This window comes from Argentina anserina, chromosome 4, assembly GCF_933775445.1.
Source record: "Argentina anserina chromosome 4, drPotAnse1.1, whole genome shotgun sequence".
In the NCBI taxonomy this organism is placed as follows: domain Eukaryota; kingdom Viridiplantae; phylum Streptophyta; class Magnoliopsida; order Rosales; family Rosaceae; genus Argentina; species Argentina anserina.
The window spans coordinates 4,657,698-4,682,999 of record NC_065875.1 but is presented as its reverse complement, the minus strand read 5'-3'; the positions used below and the strand labels follow the sequence as shown (position 1 = coordinate 4,682,999).

The 25,302-nt window shown below is 36.3% G+C and overlaps 2 protein-coding genes across 2 annotated transcripts; one reads left to right on the top strand and one right to left on the bottom strand.

The window, feature by feature from the left end:
- Nucleotides 1-570: 570 nt before the first annotated feature.
- On the top strand, nucleotides 571-17,892 carry LOC126792052 (disease resistance protein At4g27190-like). The gene is given in 8 exon segments (XM_050518554.1): nucleotides 571-653; nucleotides 10,454-12,842; nucleotides 13,322-13,672; nucleotides 13,817-14,290; nucleotides 15,156-15,914; nucleotides 16,193-16,297; nucleotides 16,504-16,629; nucleotides 16,918-17,892. Coding segments are annotated over 7 exon segments (5,175 nt in total). The 5' UTR covers nucleotides 571-653; nucleotides 10,454-10,457.
- Nucleotides 17,893-18,770: 878 nt separating this feature from the next.
- On the bottom strand, nucleotides 18,771-24,190 carry LOC126790781 (26S proteasome regulatory subunit RPN13). The gene is made up of 14 exons (XM_050517126.1): nucleotides 24,081-24,190; nucleotides 23,893-23,949; nucleotides 22,860-22,952; nucleotides 22,650-22,709; nucleotides 22,168-22,206; nucleotides 21,982-22,056; nucleotides 21,821-21,887; nucleotides 21,364-21,433; nucleotides 20,993-21,111; nucleotides 20,864-20,887; nucleotides 19,936-20,030; nucleotides 19,773-19,850; nucleotides 19,597-19,651; nucleotides 18,771-19,190 (listed from the first exon to the last, which is right to left on the bottom strand). The coding sequence occupies exons 2-14, from the start codon at nucleotides 23,929-23,931 to the stop codon at nucleotides 19,066-19,068; spliced, it is 939 nt and encodes a 312-aa protein (XP_050373083.1). The 5' UTR covers nucleotides 23,932-23,949; nucleotides 24,081-24,190; the 3' UTR covers nucleotides 18,771-19,065.
- Nucleotides 24,191-25,302: the final 1,112 nt, after the last annotated feature.

The window sequence follows — 25,302 nt, the reverse complement described above, 5'->3', positions numbered from 1 at the left end:
AAGTTCTTGTTCTGTGATCTTTGCCAAAAGCCCCATAAAACAGCTCCCTCTGTGCTGATTGAGGTAATGATCGTGCGTTACTTGATTGTTTTCATTTATCCATACTGATTCTAGTCAACAACAGATAGTTCTATACTTGGTTGTTGAGTACTTCTTAAATAGGTGTTAAATTTAAATTTCTGCTTTGTTGTCGCTTGATTTGAATGTTCATTTCGGTTTTCTTCTCTTCTCTTTACGTAGTCGGTACTGTGCATCTTACTTTGGTGTTTCAAAGGCAAAGAAAGAAATCTACATATTGTTGGCAGCCAGAGTATTTTGAATTTGTTAATTCCTTTATTAAAAGGAGTTTAATTGCACCATTAAAATGAAAGAATTTGAAGAGGAACTGGGGCTATTGATCATCATTTCATCAGTCATATATATATCAACCAAAGAGATGAGATACGTCCTTTAATTCCAATCTTCAAGGTCGTTTCCTTTTCTTTCTTTTTTTGAAAGGTGGTCATTTCCTTTTCTATTTGTATGTATATTTATTTATATATGTTTTCTTCAGTGCAGCAAAGAAGAGTGATAACACAAAACAACGAGAACAACTTCCACCGAGCGGGGATATAGATGGTGTAAATTCACACTTTGATACATAAATCAAGGAGGTACATCCTTTAATTCCGACCTTCAATCTCATTACCTATCTTCTTTGTATTAGGGTCCCTGATCCAATTTTCTTTCTTCCATTTTATTCGGTTTTTATATTTAAGTTCTTGTCCTTTGACTTTTAATTAATCAGATATACTCGATCATATATGTTAACCAAAAAAAAAATATCATATATGAAATGGTGATGCAAAGGATACGTTTGTAATACCGTATGATATGTGTTTATATATATACATGGTCATTCTTTTTTGGTCAAATTTTTTTTGTCATTTAAAGGGTAGGTTATTTCAGAATTTTTGATCACCAATTCACATCTCCTAGATTTCAAGCTTTTATTTGTCAATCATAAAAGTAAGAACTATTGAACTATAATCAAACATTCAACACATGGTGAACTATAATTCTAATAGAGCCTTTACAAATATCTACTGATCTAGTAGAAACACAAATCATCTTACAAATGAGCTTGTCCATAATTTGAAACACAAAGATTTAGTTCAATTACAAATCAGCTTGTCCATAACTTGAAACACAAATATGACAACTTCAAAGTCTGAGATTGAACAATTCTAAAAGTCTGAAACACAAGTACAAATCCATAATAGTACAAGCAACAAATAAATATAAGAGTTTCAAATGAAATCCAAGAGCAGCCGAAGTCAAATAACATATATAGCAGGTTGTAGGGCTGCTAAACAACACTTTGGTTGGAGCTGCTTATGATGCAGAAGTACGGGTACGGGACACGGGATACGGGTACGGCATGATACATGATACATATTTTTCTAAAATGTAGTATTTTTGATATGTTTTGTAAAATAATTTTTAATATATATATAATAGTTTTCGGTTTGAGTTTTTAGTCTTTGGACATAGAAGCCCAAGACCCGAGCCCAAGGCCCGAGCCCTTTCCTCTCTCCCTATTATCTTCTTTTTCTTCTTCTCCTTCCTTTCTTTTTTCTTCTCTTCTTCTTCCTTCTGCTTCTCTTCTCTCTTTCCGACGCAGCAACACATCTACAGTCTTTGACCAGCTACGTCGATGCCTTCTGGCCACGTTAGGGCATGTCACCACCGTCATTCTCTCTCCCTCGACGAGCTCTACACAACCCAGTCCTTGCATGTCGGATTCGACCCACGTTCCGGCAAGATCGAATTCAAGACAGTGACGCCAGCGATCTTCTTGGCGTGTTCTTGGAGCTCCGGCAATCCAATCTCCTTCCCTATGGTAATCTTGGTAACCTCTATTCTATTTTTAGTCAAGGATACGTGTATGTAGTGTATCCAGCCCGTACCCGTATCACATACGGGCACGATATGTGCATTCCTCTTTTATAACGTATCCGTGTATCATAGGGAGCTGCCAGTGTTGGGTGCTGCATATGCTTCCTCAAAGCCTTGGTTAAAAGATTTTGTGCAAAATAATGAAAAAATATGTAAAACACATAAATCTTCAATTTACTACTTATTATTTGGTGATGCACTATTCATCGGCTTATAACAGTGCTGACTCCAGCAGCTCGGCTCGGCTTGACTTATACCATATATTTTCGCTTATTTACTCAACTGCCACTGAGTATACATTTTTTTGCCTCATTCTCTCCTCTTTTTCTCATTTGATTGTTCTCTCTTGCTTTTTGCGATATTCTCTCCATCTAAACCAGTTCTAAAAACTCTAATTCGCTTATAATCTGACCCTAAACTAATAGACTACTATCAAGAAATAGTGCAACCCGTGGTAGCGCACGAGTATCATAACCTAGTTCATATAAAATATGCAAAAGAATGAAAAAGATGTACAAGTCTCAACCTATTTCAAGTTCATCCAACTCAAAGTAAATCTTCAATTCTTCTTTAGTGGGGTCTTTGTACAAGTTAGGGGGATTAGCTCTTAATCAATTACTGGTGCAAACAAGAGCCTCCACCATTTTTTGTGTCAATGAAGCTTTGAAAGGATCAACCACTCTTGAGCCTAAATTGAATGCATTCTCAAATGCCATTGTTGAGCATGGAATAGCAAATATATCCTTTGATAACTTTGATATAACTAGATAAGTTGCCTCATTGCCTTTCCACCACTTATAAATTTCAAAGTCCTTGGAAAAGAGACTAACATATCTATCAGTTAAGTACTAATCAATCTCATTCCTTATGCATTGAGACTGCTCAACCATTCTATCCCTTGCTATCTCCATGTTACTTCATATCAAGTTGGCTCAGTAGTATCATTTGTCTTATAGCCTTTGTATTCTTCATAAATCAGACTAACATATCTATCAGTTAAGTACTAATCAATCTCATTCCTTATGCATTGAGACTGCTCAACCATTATATCCCTTGCTATCTCCATGTTACTTCATATCAAGTTGGCTCAGTAGTATCATTTGTCTTATAGCCTTTGTATTCTTCATAAATCATCAAATTTCACGATTGCATCATAAAATTTCTTCAAAAAAAAAACACAGATTGCTTTTGCATTTCTTCAATCATCAAATCCTGGAGGTCCAACCTTAGTGTTGCCATTCTTGTTTTTATCTTTGACATAAGCTTTAAATGCAGCATCTTCATCAGCCATCCTTGCCAACACATTTTCATACTTCAGTGTAGTAACACACATTAGATAAGTGTTGTTCCATCAAGTTATTACATCTAGCTAGTGGAACATTAACATTAGCCCTGCATTGCTCCAAAAAAGCAAACTTTCTGAACTTATCAAGCACATACGCCAAACTCCTAACATATTTAGCACAATTCCAGATAACGGTAACCCCATCTTCTAACTCCTTCAAATCATCCTTAACTATCAAGTTAATATTATGACAGACACACCTTAAATACAAATGATCCCCGTCAAACATCAGAGTCTTGTAACTCCTCAACCTTCCCTTTATATATGCCACAAGTATGGAAAGTATGATTTCAAAATAAAAATAAATATTTTTTATTACCTCTATTAGTTACTCCTTATGTATATAGATGAGTCATGAGTACAAACAGAACCACCACAGTAGATAGTTTATTCAAAACTACCCTTTGGATTAAAGTTGGCTGATGATCATATATAGATATACAAAAAATAGATTCAAACCACACATATATTACTAAAGGCAGATTTAACTAAACATCCCCCAAACTATGTCTCATTCTTAACTTTCGTACCTCAACTTTACAAACTATCGCATTAGTACCTCAACTCTTTACTTTTGCCCACTTTTGGTTCCTTCTGTCATTTTACACCATTAGTGTCTTCATTTCCTACTAATTTTCCGGTATAGTTTCGTCCCTTCATTTTCCTCCGATTTTGTGAGTTTTAGCACCAAAAATTGGTGACCTCCAAAAAATCAGGTTTTTCTCCAAGTTTTTGGTGCTAAAACTCACAAAATCGGAGGAAAATGAAGAGACGAAACTATCACTGAAAATTGGTGGGAATTAAAGACACTAACGGTGTTAATTGACGAAATGAACCAAATGTTAGGCTGAGATAGAGTTAAAGTACTAATGCTATAGTTTCAAAAGTTGAGGTACGAAAGTTTAGAAATAGGCAATAATGGGGGGTTGTTTAGTTAAATCTCTTATTATTAAGAGGAACAAAAGTTAGATGTTGATATAGTTAAATCATAAATGAAAATTGACGATGAAATGTCAAAACTAGAACCTAGCAGAGGAATGACTAGGTTCATTTTTTCAATATCGTATTTGAAGAAGCACTAGGTGTCATTTGGGTATTTTAAACAAACATTAATGACAGATGACAAACCGTAAAAGGGAAATCTTCAACGGAAGTGTCCAGTGATGTCACATCCCGAAAGAGAAAATGACCGTATTGAAATGGTAAAATAGAAAGTTAACAAGCGAACAAACGAATGTAGTTCGACTTGAACACTCGAAAACTGAAAAACTACTTCAATTTTTCACGAATGAAACAAGCTGACAAGTTTACAATGAAAGAAACATTTACATTTCCAACACAAAGAATATTTACTAAGATAGACGCAAGCTGCACAACAAGGTTTCAAATAACGGAAGTAGAAGTGGGTGTCACCAGCCCATAATTAAAAATAATACAAGCAACCCAAGATAAACAAGAATGGTGACATAAATGAAATCACAACCTCGAAATAAGATGTTCAATGTATAAAAGTCAATAACAAATAAAAGACAAATGACTAATCTAAACATAACGAATTCAAATGAGATGTATTCCTAACTTCTTATTTCCTAAGCCCCGAAATAAGTCCAGAAACCTATAAGGAATCTAAAGTAGGGGTGAGCTTCGTCCCTCGCTCACCCAATAGGGGCCAGCTCACCAATGTGGTTTAAAAGTAAAGTTGGCTAAGTTTTATGAAAACTTCAAACATTTAGATATGAGCATGCTCTTTGAATCATTTAATATGAAACAGACTAATTTTAATAATCGCGGGAAAACAATGCAAAACATGCATGATGACCATCAATAATATTAAGTCAGTGGTGACCGATCCTAACGACTATGAGGCGAATGAGTTACCTCTTAAGTCGAGGCTAACTGCCTTTGTTGTAACAACAAAGGAGTGAGACTGTCAATTTAATGGAATGCCCTAAATAATTCTGTAAGGTATCCAATAATAAACAGGGCATTGCCCCTCCAGAGGTTTACGGTTTTCGACACCGATGTGTTACCAAATTACCGGGCCCCATACACTCTCAGGTCTACTCACTCACAATCTATCTGCCTATCCTCGAGTTTTAGCATTTCTAAAATCATATATGCATTCCAACAATAAACATCACCGAGGCATAGACAATGAATTTTAACGGGCACGAAATACACAAAGAGAGTTAGCTCACCCTACTTAGAATATGTGAAGTCAATGCTCAATCCACGATCTTGCTTCCGCTCAGCTAAAACATTCGCCAAGCATCCAAGTCTCAGAATAATCGATCAACGAGTGACTGTAAATATATTAAAAATTTAAATGTTTCTACACGAACGAAATAGGAGGTTTGACTCCTTATTCCCGGTTTGACCAAAGTGAAGGTCAAATATCGATTATAGCTAAATACGCTACCCATTTATCGACATTTATTTTTAGTACTATCGAGTACTCATATATATTATTTTGGTCACACTCATACAAATAGTTAACAAAATTAATATGTTGACAATATAAGGTCTTGTAACTTACGACTTAGGTTTTTAAGTCATATTAGGTATAAATCGATATCTCTAAAATTACTAAGGGCACTCAAAATAGATCTCCCAATTCAAAACTTGATGAACACATAAATAAATAAGGACGGGAAATTTACCTCAAAGAGTCTTAGCTAAAAAATGACTTCTTGTCGGAAAAATGGATATCAATGTCGTAATCTCTTTTTTCTCCTTTGCTCTCCAACAAGGCTATATGCATAAGAATTTATGCATTACAATTCAATTTCTTACTTAAATATCAATAAGGTAATAATCTCAAATAATCGGGGATATACATTCAGTAATTTTCAGGAAATAATCCTTCTCCTTTGTTCTGCAACTCAATTCCGTACAAGTTCCTCACTGCTCTGCTGCCGATTATCAAGCTCCCTAAGTGGTAATTGATGTAGGTAGATTAGGCAATGAAGTCAGAAGGTGTAGGGAGGATTGGAGAAACAAGAAGCTCACCAAAATGGCTCAAGCATAAACTTAGAAACTGGTCAGGACACCCAAGTTAATTTCCAGCTCCTTGCTTTCACATATGAATCCAAAGACTAGCTACTACGTCCTTCATTAAATAAAAGCATGACAAATCAAGATTTGTCTTCAATTCGACGGAAATAAGAACAAGGACATAGGAGCTTACCCAATTCAAAGTTCTGTAAAGATGCAAGATTTGATCTTCACACCCAAAATAGGTGAAAATGGTGCTACTGCCTTTGTTTAAAATCAAAGCTTCAGTTCCAAGGTGTAGCTCCTCCTCCTTTCAAATTCGTAACTTTGATGGAATCAAACAAGCTTCAGTCCTTCAATCGATCCTTTCCTCAATTTCACTTCCTCCCAGCCTTATTTCTAACTTGAATCAATGACTAAACAAGAGGATTTCATTGATGATTGTACCCAAAAACACATGCAGAAGAAATACAAGAACATAGTAAGTTCAAATCGATTGAACTGTAAGCTAGAGAACTAAATAGGAAATATAGCCATCAAGGAAACACAGAATTTGATGAAAGAAGTGTGATTCCTTACTAGAAATTGGAAGAAATTACAATTTGATTGAATTGGAAAATTGATGAACAGTAGAGGTGATGAACTTGGATTTCCAGCTCGTTGTTCTTTGCTCCAATCCTCTTCATGTCAGCACCAGGAGGTCGGCGACGGCGAGAGAAGCCGATCTGGAGCTGGCCGCGTCGAGCGGTGGCCGAAGCTGGCCGGAGAAGTCGGGTTATCGGGTCTGAAAAGGAGAAACACGAAAGGAAGAAGAAGCTTCAGTATGTGGGTTTTGGTCTTTTGACCAAAGTTGGACTTTCTCTCCTTTTAAAAGCCTGGTCAGAATTTAAAATGAAAAGAAAAGTAATTAGAATGGAGGGCTAGGATCAAATTTGGGAAAAGGTGGAAGAGACAAATGGCTATGATCTCTTCACCTACTTTCTGAATAAATAGGAATGATTTTACAATATTTGCCAAATTTTGAAAAATCATAGAAGATAGCCCAAAGCTCAGAAAAATATTCTGGAAGTACCGATGAACTCGTAATGACATGAACTTAATTGGCGTAGCTTGAAATTGAAGAGTTGAAGAAGTAAGAAATCGTCGTAGGAAGAAATGACGTATTACTTTAGAATTTTACCAACAGTTACTACGATGATATGAGTGACCAAGCATTTTTTTTTTAAATCTCATTTCGGCAAGCTTCCACCTATGTTATCAAGCGGTTGTCTGACCTTTAAGGGAATTTTTCTAATAGTGTAACATGTGATATGACCATTTATACACTTCCATTATAAGAAATGGGTGGTGTTGTTCACACACCCAACATCTCAAAAGAACTGTAAAAAATTTGAGAGGTAACTTAAGTAGTTAAAAAAAATGAGGGTGTGTGAATAACATCAACCATCTCTAATAACATTAGTGTATGAATGTGTTAATACTTAATAGAGATTTTGGGCGTGTGAATAACACTACCCTAAAAGTATGCAAAATAGAAGACAATCTTCCACCTATGTCAACATGCCAAACTTCAAGGGTGCATCGTCAAATTTTTAATTAGACCCAACAAACCAGGATTCCTAACCCAATTTCGTACTCGAGTCTAGTTTTCAACTTTCAAGTGAAAGAGCAAGGTTTATGTTCGTTCTAGTCAAGGGAGATTTACGGGTTTATATGTTAGGAGCTAGGTCCTTTTTGGTGGGTGTGTTTAGATTTGGTGATGGAAATGAGAAGATTGGAAGAATGAGAGTTGTAGAGAGGGAAGGGAAAGAAATCGTAAAAAAAAAAAAAATTAAAGACAAATTTTGTAAGAATATCTTGGATATTATTTTTCTGGTGAAATGGTGCTGAATAGGTGAGTCATGATGTGGCGACTAATCGGAGAAATCCATTTTTTATTACAAATTGTGACTCGAGTGATTGTTTGGATTAAATTAGAAGACCTCTTAGATCCTATTTGGGGTGGACTTGCAACATTATAGTCTTATCCAGCATTTCATTATTTCACAGTGTTCTTAAATTAACTAATACGATCCAAATATCGACATTGACGTTGTAACATTGGTAATAACACCAAGTGTCACACTGGTAGTCACACCAATAGCCACACTTGGAGTCACCAGGTAGTCCCATTGGTATCACACCATTATACGTCACATCGGTAGTCACACTAATTATGTGAGTAGAAAACTACATGTCACACTATGAAACACACAACAAGTCACACTAATATTATTATATGACGGGTAATGTAACGGGTAGTGACATGTAAATTAAGTGTGACTATTTATGTGACTACATATATGATCGATCGGCACTATTCCAAGTTTAGATGGAAGCAAAAAAATAGTTGACTACCAAAACAAAATATTTAGATCAAAGCATATTAGGGTAAAAACAACTGGATTTTGTTTCTTCAATAACAATTTGGGACCCTCACACTCCATCCACGGCCAAACTCGACCAATAACTTGCTGTCACACCACTGCTTAGAAACCGCCGCCGCTCTCGTTCCACCACATACCGGACCCGCATGCTCGGATGAAAGCTATTAAGAACGCCAGATTGGGTCGGGACAGAGCTGTATTCAACGAAAGAGAGCCTGCAAATCATTTACAAACTAAATCAAGTTGGTCTCGACTTCTTTGGGGTCGGTGTTGCAGTTGGACCAACCGCTTAGTCACCATAAGGGGGATTTTCACTTGTCCGATGACGGCCATGGTGAAGATGACGGCGTCGACCATCAAGGCGAAGAGGTTCCGGCTGCACAGGGGAGAGGAGGGAGCGGTGTCGTAACGACATTGATGAAGGAGAATGTGGTGGAGACAGCGATCTTGTGGATTTCGATGTCGACCTTGAACCTTCTGGATTGCTAGGAGGATGAACTGCGAGAATTCCGACGGACTCAAGACATGGATCAGAATAAGGTGACGACGATGAAAATTAAAACAAAAAGGAGAAAAGTTAAAAGCTGCGGTGGCATCTTGTAAATAATACCAACTTTAGTGGCAACGTTATAAAAAATTAAAAAACTAACTTTTTTATAATTCGATTGTAGGTGACTGTTTTATAATTATGTTTGTAGATTGTGCTTTTTTATGAAAACTCCTTAATACACACCCATTATTTTTCTAAATACACATCCTAAAATATATAAATTACCCTTATCTATATAAATCATAAAATATTATATCATCTAATATAATTATCATTTAAAAATATATATGATTATCATTTAACTAAGATGGTATATGATATGACGATTTATCCTCTTGATTGAATAGTATATAGGCCGGAATGGTTGGCTTGTCTAGAAGTCAAGTCAGATTCTTGTTGCTCAGATAGAATTAAGCAATGCATGATCGCATGATCTCTGCCTTTTAATCATTAATTCAAGGATCCAAATTCAGTTTTCAACCCTATGAGAAAATCCTAAATCACAAAACAGTGAAACTAGGCAGAAAAATATCAACGCATGGACTTACTCCATCAAGTACTGAAAGAAAATAACTATTATGAGAAGATTAATGAAAGAAAGACTACATACCTCAAAGGCTCAACTGAATGGAAGGATTTATGTAATTATATCAATAGTCAAAAGCCAAACCTCAGTATGTGACTTGTGTGGAATGGATACTAAGCATAAAATAATGTCTATTTTGCTCATTTAACCCATTTACAGAATCTGATTTGAAAAATGATATGATGAGGTGTGTTAAGAGAAATAGTGTCTATTTAAAACTTCTCTCGATTATTTTTTATTTAGAACCTGATTTAGTATTTGTTTTCATAATGAAATTATCTTTGATCAAATAATTGGACATTTTAGCCAACCTTGAAAGTGCATGGGTGTTTTACACAAATCAAAAGTCTCTTGGGCCATATAAGCATATAAAATAGAGCATGGTTCTGTGCTTGAAAATGTCAAAATAAAAAACATGTTTAAAACTTGCATAGTAACTTTCAGTTGAAAAGCAAGAGGCAGAATATGCAAATAGATCCCTTTTCGCCCATTGAATTTGTTTACTTAATGAACAGTTACCGGTTTTCAGAGGATTAATTTTGTTCTAAATCTGGCACAAACCTTTTATATCTAGTTTGCGTGTCTTATTAATTTTATTTTCTTTTTCTTTTCAGTAACATGGCGTTTCTAATTGATATTGGTACTGGGATTGTTGGAAAACTTGTGGAGTTAACGTTTGCGCCAATTGGACGCCAAGTGGGTTATCTAATCTATTACAATCGGAATGTCAAAAGCCTAGAGGATCAACTAAATGACTTGGTTGCTGCTAGTCAGAGTGTGGAGAGAAGGGTTGCTGAAGAAAAGAGAAACGTAAGAGAAGTTGAAGTCCCTGTCAACAAATGGCTGATAGATGTCGAAAATATCACAGTAGAGGCAAATGATATCTTGAATGACCAACATAAAGTAAAGAGGAAGTGGGTTTGTGCATTATGTCCTAATTTAGTGGTTCGCCATCAGCTAAGTCGGAGATCAACAAAATTGGTATCTGAAATTGCTGAACTCTATGGGAAAAAAGAGTTCAACACTTTTGCCCATGCTACAACCCCACAAGATGTACCCACTAAAGATTACGAGGCCTTCGAATCAAGGATAGCTTTGGTAGTCAAAATAATGGATGTACTGAGAAATGGTTATGATATAGACATGATAGGAGTGTACGGGTTTGGCGGTGTCGGAAAGACCACACTTGTTAAAGAAGTTGCCAGGCAAGCTAGTGGAGACAAAGCATTATTTGACGATGTGGCTTTGATCTTGGATGTAAAACAAAATCCAAGCATCCAAGGAATACAAAAGGGAATTGCTGAGAAGTTGGGTCTTGACCTTCCTGAAAATGAGACTATTGATGGACGAGCACGTCGTCTATCTAGCAGGATAAAAGACCAAAAGACTCTTGTGATTTTAGATGATGTGTGGGAACGAATTGATTTGGAGAAAGTCGGAATTTCTGGTGTGCCAGCTTGTAAAGTATTGCTGACATCAAGATCTCGAGATGTATTATCTGGTGAGATGCATACACAAAAAGAGTTCAACCTGGATCTTTTAGGGGAAAAAGAAACTTGGAAACTGTTCGAGAAGAAGGCAGGTGATGTTGTTAAAGATCCTGTCATAAGAAATGTAGCAACCAAAGTAGCCAAAAGGTGTGGGGGTTTGCCTGTTTTGGTTGTCACAGTTGCAAGTGCCTTAAAAAATAGAAGTACATTATCAGCATGGAAAGATGCGTTGAGACGTTTGAAGAGTTTTGACAATGAGAAACTCATAGAAAAGGCATACTTGGCTCTAAAGTGAAGCTACAGTCAGTTGAATAATGAGCTTAGGCAGTTGTTTTTGCTCTGTGGATCCTATAGTCATTCTCCAAAAACTATCCATATCGATTACATGCTGAAATATGGCATTGGTTTGGATATGTTTAAAAACGTCAATACATTGGGAGAAGCATGGGATGCATTAAATTCATCGGTTGAGAAACTTAAGGATTCATGTCTACTGCTTAACCATGAAGATAGTGGGTGTGTCAAGATGCATGATCTGGTGTACGATGTTGCGACACGTATTTCATCGAGGGATGAACATGTTTTCAAAGTAAGTCGTGGTGATGAGTTTAGGGATTGGCCAAATAATAAGGATTTCCATGAGAAGTGCACTATGATCAACGTTTATTACTCCAACATCCCCAAGCTTCCTGATATTTTGAAGTGCACTGAACTTAAGTTGCTTGTTCTTATAGCTACTTCTTCAGATTACTCCTTAGAGATCCCTGATAACCTTTTTAAAGAAACGACAAAACTCGGAGTGTTGGATTTAACTGGTTTAGAGATCCCGTCACTACCATCATCTCTTCAGTTCTTAAAAAGTCTGAAGACATTGTGTTTAGATAGCTGCATATTGGGAAACATTGCTCTGATTGGCCAACTACAAAACTTAGAAATGCTTAGCTTTCTAGATTCGGAGCTCAAAGAGTTGCCCAAAGAAATAGCTCAATTGACACATCTACGATTGTTGGATTTGACTGGTTGCTCTAAACTAGAACTGATTTCACCAAATGTTATATCAAATCTGAAGAAACTAGAAGAGCTGAGGATGGGAATGAGCTTTAATAAGTGGGAGGTTGAAGGTGTCAACAACACCGAGAACAAGAACGCAAGCCTATCAGAGCTCACACATCTGTCTGAGCTAAGCGTCTTGCATATACATATCTTAGATGCCAAGATTCTTCCAACGAATTTGTTCTCCGATGCATTGGAAAGGTTCCAAATATATATTGGTGCTGAATGGGTCTGGGATGGTGCAGAAGCAAACCTGAACACCCTGAAAATCAAGCTCACTACCAGCAGTGATTTGTACCAATCTGGTGTAAATATGTTGTTGAAGAGAACTGACGAGCTACACTTAAATGGGACGGATGCTAATAATAATAGTGCCAATCAGTTAGATGGTGAAGCGTTTCAACAATTGAAACATCTCCACGTCCACAATGCTGAGTTCAGACGTATCATGACTGGGAAGGTACACTCAGTTTCAGTTTCACATGTTTCACTATCCTTTTTTTCTTTTTTTTGGTCCAATTGATTTCATCTTTCTAACATATCATTAATACACCTTTTTATTAAGATTTCTACCTAGTCTTCTTTTAGCATAATTAATATTTTGGTAGTTGCTAAACATCTTTTAGTTACTGTGAGAGACACACTCAATTTTTATTCTTCAGTACTATTGATTTTAACTAGTTTCGGTTTGACTATTGAGAAATTTTTCATGGATACAGTATTGTGCAATTTATTATGTTACATGGTACGATACTTGACTTCTTGTGCATGTTAATACCATCAGTTTTCCATTTTATAAACTATAATCAGTATAATGGCATTGTTGTAGTATTTTTATGAGTATTTATTTATATTGCATCCGGTACTATTACAAACTGGTCTACATTGGAATTATAACTGATTCAGCTTCTCATTACTATTGATTGGTTTCGTATATAGAGTATTTCTCCGAACTTGAAAAGGTTGGTGGTGAGTGGCCTTGATAGTACGAGATTCTTATTATCCACTTCCGTAGCTAGAAGTCTTGTACAACTCATACACCTTGAGATATCTGAATGTGCAAAAATGGAAGGGATAGTTTCGACCAACGAATCTGATGAAAAGCATATGAAGGACATGTTTTGTAAGCTACAACATCTGAAGCTAACAACTCTTCCAATCCTCATGAGTTTCTGCTCTAGAAGTTATTCTGGATTCCCATCTTTGGAGATTTTGCAACTCGAGAATGACAAAGAAATTGAAGAAAGGGAAGCAAGAGAAAACCGTGGGAATGCTTTGTTTGACGAAAAGGTGATCTAAGTCATTGGTCTTGTTTATGTTTTTTTTAATCAGTCTTATTTATGTTTCTTTCAACATTCATATCTAATTTGTACGCAAATTAGAATAATAAAATTTATCTATAGTCCATTAATAAAAATATTTGTACTTATACAGGTAGTATTCCCAAGTTTGAAGAAATTGTCCGTTAAGAGGTTGGCAAAGTTAATAACAATATGGCACAACCAACTTTCTCTAGAGAGTTTCAAAAATCTAGAGAGACTAAAAATTCGTTATTGTCAGAATTTGAAAAGTGTTTTTCCAACCTCAATGGTCAGAAGTCTACAACAGTTAATGAAGTTGGAAGTGTACAACTGCGACGAAGTGGAGGAAATTGTTGCAAATGAAGATGGAGTACAAACAATACAGGAGTTTGTCTTCTCAAAAGTAAACTATGTCTATTTTCGGGATTTGCCCCATCTTAGTTGTTTCTATCCTGGAATGCATGCATCTTGGTGGCCGTCACTTGAAGTTTTGACTATAGAAAGTTGTGGTAAAGTTGCATTTTTGGCCCAAGAGTATGCAAGCTTTAAGAGAACCTGTGAATTGATGAATCCTACTCCGAACCAAGCTCTCTTTCTAATTTGGAAGGTAAGCTGAACTTCATACATTTCCAGGCAAACTATATATATAGGCTGTTACAGATCTTTAATTTGCCAAAAAAATAAATTCAATTTATTATAGAATTTATTTATATTTTTCAAGTTGTTAAAGATATTCTAATTTTTACTACTTTTTTTTTACTCTTTAGTCTCTTCTACTAAAATGGTTTTACTTTAGTCACTAGCATTTATCAATCTTTGAAATTAATTTTGTAGAAATCTCTTCATATGTGGCGTATCCACTGAAATTGAAAATGTGAGAAGTATAAATAATTGATTTTGTAATTCAGGAATTCCTTTTAGATCTTTAGCAAATGTTGTTATTCTTTTTATCCAAGATAGTAAGACATTCTAATCCTCGATCCATGAAAGGAAGTACATAGAAATGATAGATACTTAATTTTTGGTGCATCTCTTGGCTGCTGATACTGAAGTAGTTCTCCAAAGTTTAGATCAAGTAAAAGTAGGTAGTTGTATATATTATGGCATATGCCTCCACCAGGATCTAGTGTTATTTCTCTTATACTGTATTATTCAATGAGAGCAAGTGTAGCTCTAGAAAACATGAACCTAAAAAATCATAACACTTTATAAATCAATTGTACTATTCTGTATTTTTGTTTTTGTTTTTACTAAACAAGTAACTGAAACTAGGCAACAGCTGGTAGACTCACTTTATTTCATTTATTTTTCCTTGGACAAAGTGGCATGTGAGATAGATCCAAACATTTTGTTAATTTGCCGATATACAGAATTTGATCTATAGGTTTGTAAAATTTGAGACCTATATATGTGACTATGTTCATGTGATGCTCATTGTGTTGTTTAACATTCACTAACAATAATATTGACAGGATTCATTCCCCAACTTGAAAACATTGTACATAATCGGCATGGAGATTTGGGATGGTCCTTTCCATGCAGAGTTCTTTAACAAACTGGAAGAGTTGGATGTCAGGAATCAACCCTCCAAGTCAGCTGCTATAGGGGGTGAAATAGAATCTGCTCCTTCCAATGAAATATCTCTCTATCAAAAAAGCAGTAGGAGTGGGGATATAAACGCAGGTGGGGCCCTCCCTCACTTAAGTGAGTTGCGGCTTTGGGGCATGTCGAAGCTGACGCGTCTAGGGGAAGATAGTTTCCAAACAGCAGGTCAAGATTTGCCAAACCTGACAGAAATATGGATACACAATTGTGGCTGCTTAAGGAATCTAAGATCATCAGCAATATCCTTCAAGAATCTTAGACAATTGCGGTTATATGGTTGTCCGGAAATGGAATACTTGGTTACTTACTCCACGGCTAAAAGTCTCACGCAACTCACACACCTGTCAGTTGGGAATTGTGAAAGACTGGTAGAAATTGTGGGAAGCACAGCAGACGACCAAGGTTCAGGAAATGAGATTGTATTCAGTCGATTGGAGTATCTGAAACTTTCTAAACTACCAAAATTGCAAGGCTTTTGCTCTATAGAGTCCACTGTCAAATTCTCATCTTTGAAATCCTTTTACATAAGCAAACGCCTCAAACTCAAGATTTTTGGTAATGATGAAACGCTACAAGTCACATGTGAATACAATGACACAGACGTTGATGCTGATGAGGGTGAAAAGGTATGTTTTTCCCAATTATATACCAAACATCTTTTATTCAAATTTACAACACTTTTATATCCCAAAAAAATAATTACAACACTTTGAACGTATTTCCACTATAGAGACTAGAAATATGCTACACTTTCAAAATATATTGTTTTAACTATACAGGTGCATGTAGTCCATGTCGCATACTTGTAGCAATCTAATTTTTTTTTTCATGGTCTCGATTAGTTTTATGTTTTTCTTTATTCTGATGCATCTCAAATGTTTATATAAATGACAAGGCGGTACAGGTGACAGAGGAAAATGTTGACATAAATGCTATTGATGTTGGTGAACAAATTGATGAAACTACAACTATTAAAAACGAAAAAGATGACAAAAATTATGATGAATCGGTATGTTAATTTTCATCAAATATCGTTCTATTTTCTATTCCATCTAGGTTTCCATTTAACAAAACCATTAAAATGCTGCAATTTTCATATCAGGTCATATATGTATTAGTGCACCTCAAGTCAATTATTCATTTGGTTCGACTAATTTTCTAGTTTCCTTTTCCCGATGATTTTCAAATATTTTTGTAAATGACAAAACAATACAGGTGACAAAAGAGAATGCTGATTATATCAGAAAAGGAGAAAAGGAAAAAGTCGACATAGATACCAGCGATCGTGGAGGAAATGGTGAAACTACAAATGTCACTATAGATGCAAATTTTGATGGAGCGGTAACTTTCTCATTCACCAACATGTTTTCTATTCTCTATCGATCTCTTAGATTTCCGTCATACAGTAGTACAGAACTATAATTTTTATTAGCTCCAACGCATATAGTATTTACAAACTTTTAGCTCTATAAAATGTTCTCTCAAGATATGATTTGATAACTCGTACTGTTGTACTATGTACCGTTTGTCAGTGCTACTGCAAATGCCACCTTATTCACACTTTCTTTCATCACGTATGACAATATTCAGCTCTTGTTCATCATGTCTAACCATTACCTGACCTCTCAGGAACATGTTCAGCCCCTTGAGACCACCACTGCGTCGACTGATCAAGGAGCCATAACACCAGTTGAAGTAAATCTAGCCATCGTACCAGTAGGCGAAGTCACAACTCCTGTGATCCCAGTCACATCCATAGAGCCTCCTCCTGTCAACGAAGTACCTTATACTGAAGAAGCTAAGGAACAAGCGTTCTTAACCCCGAAACTGGATGAAACAAGGCTTAATGTTCATCAGACTCCCAATGCACCAGAGCAGCATGCTAAGGAACAAAGTGGTCCCTTTGAGCATTCAGCAGCTGCAAAAGAGACTCCAACGCTTATCACTCCTGCCCCGCCCTCGTCAAGTTCTCTGAAGTCATCTGAAGCAAAAGGATCCTTGAGAGAGAAACTTCAAGTTCTGTCTGCCAAGAAGGCTGCTAGCACTTCCGGCCTACCTGACGAGGCGAAGACCAAACTCAAAGCTGTTATCGCTACTGCTGACTTGAAAGACCCCCAGACACGACAACAGCTCTTGGCAGTGCTGCCTACTCTCCAACTCTCTACTACCAAGTGGATTGCTGATCTCGCTGTTCAAGAGATATCGAAGTTGCCACTGGTTCTGGACAAGGAGATTTCATTATGCCAAGAATTGGCTGCTCTTAAAGCTCAGGGCTCCGAGCTTGATGAAAGAAGTCACATTCTCCTCTCTGAAGGTTCCTTGGCTGAAGAAAGCATCCACAAGGTTGAGGAGCAGAAGGTGGAGCTGTTTGCTCTCGAAGAGAAAATCAAGAAGCTTGAGGCGGAAGCCACTTCACTCCGGGATGAGATCGCCACTGGCGAAAAGAGGTACTCTGGGTTTGAAGCGTCCTTGGATCAGCTATTTGAGGAACAACAGCTCAACCAACGCTCTGTGGATTCAACAAGCCAGGAGTTGCTTAGGACTCGAGCTGTGAGTGATAGCTTATGTACTGCCATCTTTACTCACCTCCGCCAGCTATTGTAGGCATCGATCAAATTTTTTTTTTTCATTTTGGCGCATGTATTTATTCGGAGAGTTTTACGTTAAGCTGCTTATGAATTTGTGGTGCACTGTGTGACCTTTTTTAAATGGTATGAGCAAGAGAGACTTCTGTCCTCCTCTTTGATCAAAAAGCTATCCATTGACTCCGATTTGATGTATTTGTTGACCAGTTCTCAACATTTCTTGGTGTAAGGAACATAATATTGCAACATAACCGCGTTGTCCATAAACACACCAATGTATTCCCAAATAGCAAGAATTAAATCATAGTTAGGACTTGGGAGACATCCAAAGAGACGAAGCTTAGGGTTTTCAGCTTGTTGCAATCATTGGAAGTGGAGGCTAATGAATATATAGAAAAGAGAGAACAAAAAACCCTCTGTGCATATAGATGTGCAGATTAATATGCTATCTTGGTGTAAGCCTCCACCTGCCCTTTGTAGACATAATGTGGACGGCTCCCGTGTTGGTACTGGTAAAACCATAGGGGGAGTATTAAGAGGTTTATTTGGGGATTGGATAAATTGTTTCATCTGCAGTTTGGAGAGGTTCTTCAGGCTGGAGTATGCCGCCTGCATTAGACTTGACTATGAAATCTAATTTTTGAACTTAGCGAACTTTTGGCGTCACGAAAATGCTGAGCTTCACCCTTAATTCAGTTGATGCTGCAATACCATAGTGAATATGACAGATATGTTAGCTGATGTTCTACCCAGTGTGCCAATTCCTCAGGTAATGCACTCTACAAAGACCCGTGTGCTACTGATGTGTTACTACTAGATGACATTATTGTTGTTCATCCTGAAAGACCTGTTCATTCTGAATCCAATGACTGGCCAGTCAATAATAAATGATTCCTTGTTCCAAAATAATAACAATAATAATACTAAAAAACAATTTCACTAGAAATCGAAGGACATGTCCATATGTATTTCAACCTACTTCTGAAACAAAAATAAATAGACAATAAACCTTTGGAATATAATGTTTACTGATCATTGTTGAATGCAAAGAAATCTAGAAAAAAAAAACATAATCCTTTCTTGTTGCTTCTTTTCCTTTCTTGGATGAACCACGTATACAAAAGTTACAGGGAGACCTGATAGAAGTCCCTAAAGAACGAGAGCAAATTAACAGATACACAGAGTACCCGAACTACTGGGATTCATCCATGGGATTCCGTGATTCAGATCTCAAATCCTTGTCCTCATGCATTGATTCCTCGGATTTTGAAACTGAATCCTCGAGTGCCTCAAGAAAAGACAACACTGTGAACTTATCTGCAAGAAACCGAGATCAAAAACATTTTAAGCAGCTCTTTCATGGCAGAGTCAACCTCATAGGCTCATACAAAGGGAAGTTCATCCATTTCTAATAAAACACAGATTAGCCCTTCCAACAGAAACACAGATTAACAAGTGGGCAACAATAATCATTCACCTGCCATGCCCAAGAACAATAAAATTCTAAATGTGGAACTAATATTGCAAACCATTTCAAATTCGAAAAAACCTGCTTGCATCCCACTTTAGTACGATGTTGTTTTGGCAATGTTAGTCTAAATTGAATTTTGTTGACTACTGTTTATCACATATAAAGATAAAATAGACCACTGAGCAATAACACAATACCATAGTAACTTCAGTATGATAGAAGCTACAAGATTCATTGTAAAAAGGATCTTACATTTACTTGGGTCAACACCAAACTGAGTCAAATCTATCTGTCCTGTTCGAAGTACCTACAAATAATTGGGGCCTAGATTAAAGAGAGCTCAGAATAATGATAATAATTATTAAAGACAATTAACAATGCCACCAATCATCATTGAAATTCAAAGAAATGGCGTTTCAGGTCCATACATAATTGAATGAATCCATTTGTTGGCGGAATGGTGGGCTCTGCAGCAACTCCAATATATCCTCTGGAGACCATTCACCCTACAATCTCAACAGAATCAAACAATGGAGCAAAAGCAAACCAAAGCATGAAATACTGAAAATTTAATATCCAAATGCTGCATACCTCAGGCAAGTAAGATCCTAAACTCTGTTGCAGTGGCAATGTCTCAATCAATGGCAGAATTAAATCAGGTGTCAGTATATCCTCCAAACTTATGCCTGGGCAAGACAAACAAAAAAACAGAAGAAAAATGACTAAGATGCAACAGCATTATGCACCATTATGCAATTTTGACAGAAGATTTAGCTAAGTTACAACAAACAACAATGATCCACACCTCTAAGAATGGCTAAATTCGAATATCATCCTGCTTTTAGAATGGTCAATTACCTGTTAAATCCTGCACCTACTAATCTAATGTACTACCATTCTGGTCACATTTATCTATCACAAATGATGCAGGTACAACCAATTTGCACCTTTGAACAGAAAACTGACAATTTGAAACTCAGATGTTATATATCTATACCCTAAAATCTTAGAAGCGGAAAAGATAAGACTTATAGCTAAACAGCTTGAGTACGAATTCCAGACCACGTGGAAGCAAAGTCAGCAAACACATGGGCCCCACAATTACTAATAATTAAGATTTCTGCCTGCTGAAATAATGTTTTGGTGTAGCATTTATCTTTTCCTTCCAACCTAGTGCCACTTTCATAAGGCTACAAAAGCAATGGTGCTAATCTTTACAAGTGCATGTCCTACCTAATTTAAAGATGGAGGATCAAAGCACTTGACCATGGTCCATGGGTGTATGAAATAATCATTTAACATTGCCCAACATAATCCAATGCTCCATGAAATTGCCACAATTTGTACAAACTAACAAGGAACTTTGGACTACACTATGTAAGACATTAGATAGTTAAGAATAACAATGGCTGCAAGAATAATTATAGATTAAAAGCAGCTTACACAAATTGATCGTAATAAGTTCAAAAGTACTGTATTTTTATTTGTTGGGAAGAACAAGAAAAGTCATAACAATTACCTCCATCTGGATCCCCAGCAATATCTGCAACAGTATCATGAGATGAAAGTGTCAGAGACAGATGAAATCCATGAATGAAAAACACAAACTACAATAAAATATATATTTTAAGGAGATAACTAAATTGACCTGCACGATCAATGTTACTCAAGATTCTCTGAAGATCTTCCAATTTCACAGGCCCAGATGAAGAGGTTACATCGCTACTTACATCGGCACCCAAGTTTGGTTCTAACAAGATTCCAGCTCTGGAATACATAAGCAAATCATATCAGAGAGATGCAATATATTGTGAATGTCAAGAAAATGTAGAAAGGAAAATTTCATTTACAAATGAGATGATAAAGGTGTTGCATACAACAGATTGGTTATAAATCAAAGGTCCATTTAGGACAACAGATCAATCTTAAAATAGCTTAACTCATATATCACACTTCAGAGGACTACCTGAAAAATTAGAATTTAAAGAACAAAGGTTGCAATCTTTACTGTTATAATACCTTGATGAGATATCATCTTCAAACATATCATCAGCTGTTAGAGGAACAGAACCATCAGGGCCTTCTTCTTCTGAAATTCAGTAATATGACCCAAATATCAAACTTGAGGCAGAAATAAAGCAGAGCACATACTACTCTCGAGAAATTTAAACATCACAAAACAATTCCGTAAAAAGTTTAGCTTTTTTTGTTTTATCATGTAAGAATTACCTAATAAAATCTAGGTTGGCATGGGATTTTTGAAATGTAAATGCTCTTGTGGGACATGAAATGATGTGGCTACCAACCAATTAATGACATAATATGGTATCAAATGCTCAGAGTTCAATATAAACTTCAAATCCCGCATGGGATAAAGTCTGATTATCATGCCTGCATTTACTGGAAACTTAAGGAAAGACACTACACCTACTTTATAGAAGAGCTAAGCTAACTCAGAGTGATCGCTTTGATGTACCTATTGGTCGATTCATGTAGTAATTGACGGAGATACACAAGTCTGAGTCATCTTCAGCTTTTGGCTCCTGCATAATTAAAAAAAAAAGAAAAAAAATATTAGAACTACCTACACGTTAAACAAAAACAAAATAAGGAAAATGGATATGCAACGAGCCTGACCTGCATCCAAAAGAAAAACTTTCTATCGTCGGTGTTGAACTTTAGTATGTACACCCTTCCCGATGCTTGATTAACCTAAGTGAAACAGAAGTGAAGTGATGATATTGAACTTTACACTAGTGGGAGAAGGGTGAGGCAATTAGATCATAAAACTCAAATTTTTCTAAATTCAGGTGAAGTATATACCTTTTCAAAAACTGCCTCATCAGGAAAAACAATCTGATCCTGTAGTACCTTTTGTTAAGGATATTTAAAGCCATCACAAGTCCACAATATATGTGTGTATTATATACATACATACATACATATATATGTGTGTATCATATACATATATATTTATATAAAGAAAATACAAAGGTATTGTGAGAAGCAGGAACCGGACAGGAACCGGTCAAGAGAATAAAACGTACAACAAAAAAAGTTGCACAAATAGAAAAGGAAAATTACGACGAAGCACAAGGATAAACACAAAGACAGCCAAAGAAACTAGAAAAACAACAAATAAAATTATAATAATAACAACAAAACAGCTTCTTACTTTTCAAGCAAGTAGGATGCTTCAAATAAATTAAACGTGAAATCCTCACTTCCAGCACCCAAGGCTAGCAAGAAAATTGAATAAACATGTTGAAAAGAAAAGAAACATAAATATAAAAGAGTAAGGATACATCTTCAACTACATTAAGATTCCGATCAAGCCACTGGAAATGCACCAAACCCTCTTCACCCTGATACAGAAAGAAAATAAAGTTCCCTCAAATTGGTTGTTCCAAAATCATGTTTAAGCAACATATAAGATAATCTAAGTTTATGTATTCTGTATGCCTGAATTAGGTAAAGAAAAGGTATCTAACACCCTTAGCCAACTTGTATCATACCCTTGCTATGCGAACAAGTCCCTTACGAGTATCAGGGATAACCCTTTTCCCCTCAAAATTCATTTTACCAGCTCGAAACTCCAGCATAATTTCCTGCCATGAGATAAATAGTTGACAAAGCATGGATCATCTAAAGAGAAAAAAGAGAACAGGTAACACCTGAAACACACACATGCATATGTATATATGTATGCAGCACTGTGCTCTTACTTGCCTAAAAGTTAACGGTTTTTTTACCAACAGTATAACAGTAATGGAATCAAAGTTGTGTACGGTGCTGGGAGATTGTAAACTTGCTTCTTTCATTTGTGCAGGAGGTTACAAGACACCGGAAATACTTTATCAATGGTCTTTTTTTTTTATCAATGGTCATTAGTCATTACTATTGAGTATAATTTAAATAAAACACCACAATCAATTAAAAAGAGGATCCAAGCATTAGAATGTATACCCAATTGTCAGTGTCAGAAACGAATTCCTAAAAGCATCAGGACCAACTTTTATGAACTCATAACTCTGGGAGAAAGTGCCAAGACCAGTCCTGATACTTGCTATAAGTTGGTCCTGATACTTTTAGGAACTCGTTTAGCAATTCATAAGCTCCTCGAATTGTTATACTCACAGAAGCTTCACCAGCTCAATGGACATGGGTCCTCCATCTTGTCTTTTATTTCATACAAAACACACAAACCGAGGGACATTTGGTACATGGGCTTGAGCTGCATAAGATATGCTTACGTAGTCCAAGGTATGAAAGCCTATGTTTGGCAACACTAAGGTATATGGAGTCCCAAAAACCCCAACATATATTCTTCCATAAAGACACAAAATTTCATGGGATTATCCAAATCTTCCTACACTTTAAAATCAAACGACTTAAGCCTAAATTACTTAACCACATCACTCTAACCCCAAATTCAGATGCAACTATGTATAAATCACAAACATATATACACACATCATATATATATATATATATATATAACACAAAATTACATATAAAAATTAAGGTAGCCCAGATGAAAAATCGCACCTGCATTTGTGGGAAAGCGTCGGCTGAAGACGAATCCATGGGTTTCAAGTTCACGACCTTCAAATGCACAGAAGCAGAGTATTCATTAGAAAGAAAAAGAAATTTGGATGAAATAGAAAAACCTCAAAACCCTAGAGTGGAAAAGAAAAGGAGTATTGAGAGATTGTAATCGGGGTAATAAAAGGTACCTGTGGGAGTGGAGGTAAAAAGAGGTTTTGGTTTTTCTGATGACGGTGATGAAGTTTCAGAGAGGAGAGAGTTTGATTTTGAGGGGGTGTGAGGTCGGTGGTGGGTGAGTTGTACTCGGGCAGTAGAAGAAGAAAAAGAGAAGAGAATTAGAGTTGAGAAGGCCAACTCTCGGCACTGCTTTCGTGATATTTACGGATGTGCCACTTGTCGCTGTGATTATATTTGGCCCAAACTTAACTGCAACTTGATACGGGATTTTCAGCTTAAATCTTCTGTTAATAAAATAAGAATGAGAGTTTAACACATTAAATTTTTAACTAGTTTGAAGAATATAATTATAATTTATAAAATATAAATTTGAAAAAAAAAATAATTTTGACGGAAGAAAAAAAGAGAATTCAGTCTGAATGGATAATAACTCACAACGCTTAATTCTCATCCACATCCACTATTTTTCTTTCCTCTTACGCTCAATTAAAATTTTATTTTTTACACCCATAGAATATGCTTGAGGCTTGTTTTTTTTGAAGTAAAAAGATCGTAGTGTTGTGAGCAAAGTTACCTATGAATTTGTTTTGACTAGTCAAAATTGAGAACTAATGAGCTGTGACATGTTGAAATTTGGACTCTTTTTTAGCCTGAATGTTTTGGATTACTATTCGACTATGTGGACGGAGGAAGAACATGATGTCTTTCTTCGGTTGTGATAAGAAAAAAAAGGTTCAATTTTTACATAATTATAAAAATAGTCACTTAAAGTTTCAAAATTATAAAAGTCATTTTTGCAAAACTCTTACACCGTTACCCATAAAAATTTAATAAATTACGATTTGTGTCACTGAGTAACCAAAACGTACCTCCTGCGGTGTAGACTGACTAGACTCAATTTGGACCTTTTTTCACGATAGCCGACTAGTGCAAAACGATGCCGAGAGGAGCGGCGGCATTGGGCATCCCGTTGGCTTCCTAGATTGGAGTTCGGGTTCGAGATCGGATCTATAAAGATGGCGTGAATCTTCTTCGATGAGCCATGGAGGCACGGCGGTGAGGCGACCTGCTGTGGCATCACCGAAATACATCGACGAAAAGATTTGGTGGTTGGCGGCGCTGAGTCATGCTTGGTTGTTTGGCTGGGTTTCTATACGAGATGATACAAATGCTTTTGTGATGGAGAGGCAATAGTTTTGGGACAGAAAAATAATTGTTTATTTAATTGGAATT

What these genes read in the sequence shown, in the direction of transcription:
- LOC126790781 (XM_050517126.1), bottom strand. Translation starts at nt 23,931, where the DNA reads ATGGATTCGTCTTCAGCCGACGCTTTCCCACAAATGCAG. An exon ending in ATCTTAATGTAGTTGAAGAT is followed by an intron (nt 22,207 to 22,649) that starts GTATCCTTACTC and finishes AAGGTACTACAG; the next exon opens with GATCAGATTGTTTTTCCTGA. An exon ending in TGGTGTTGACCCAAGTAAAT is followed by an intron (nt 19,191 to 19,596) that starts GTAAGATCCTTT and finishes GGTTTCTTGCAG; the next exon opens with ATAAGTTCACAGTGTTGTCT.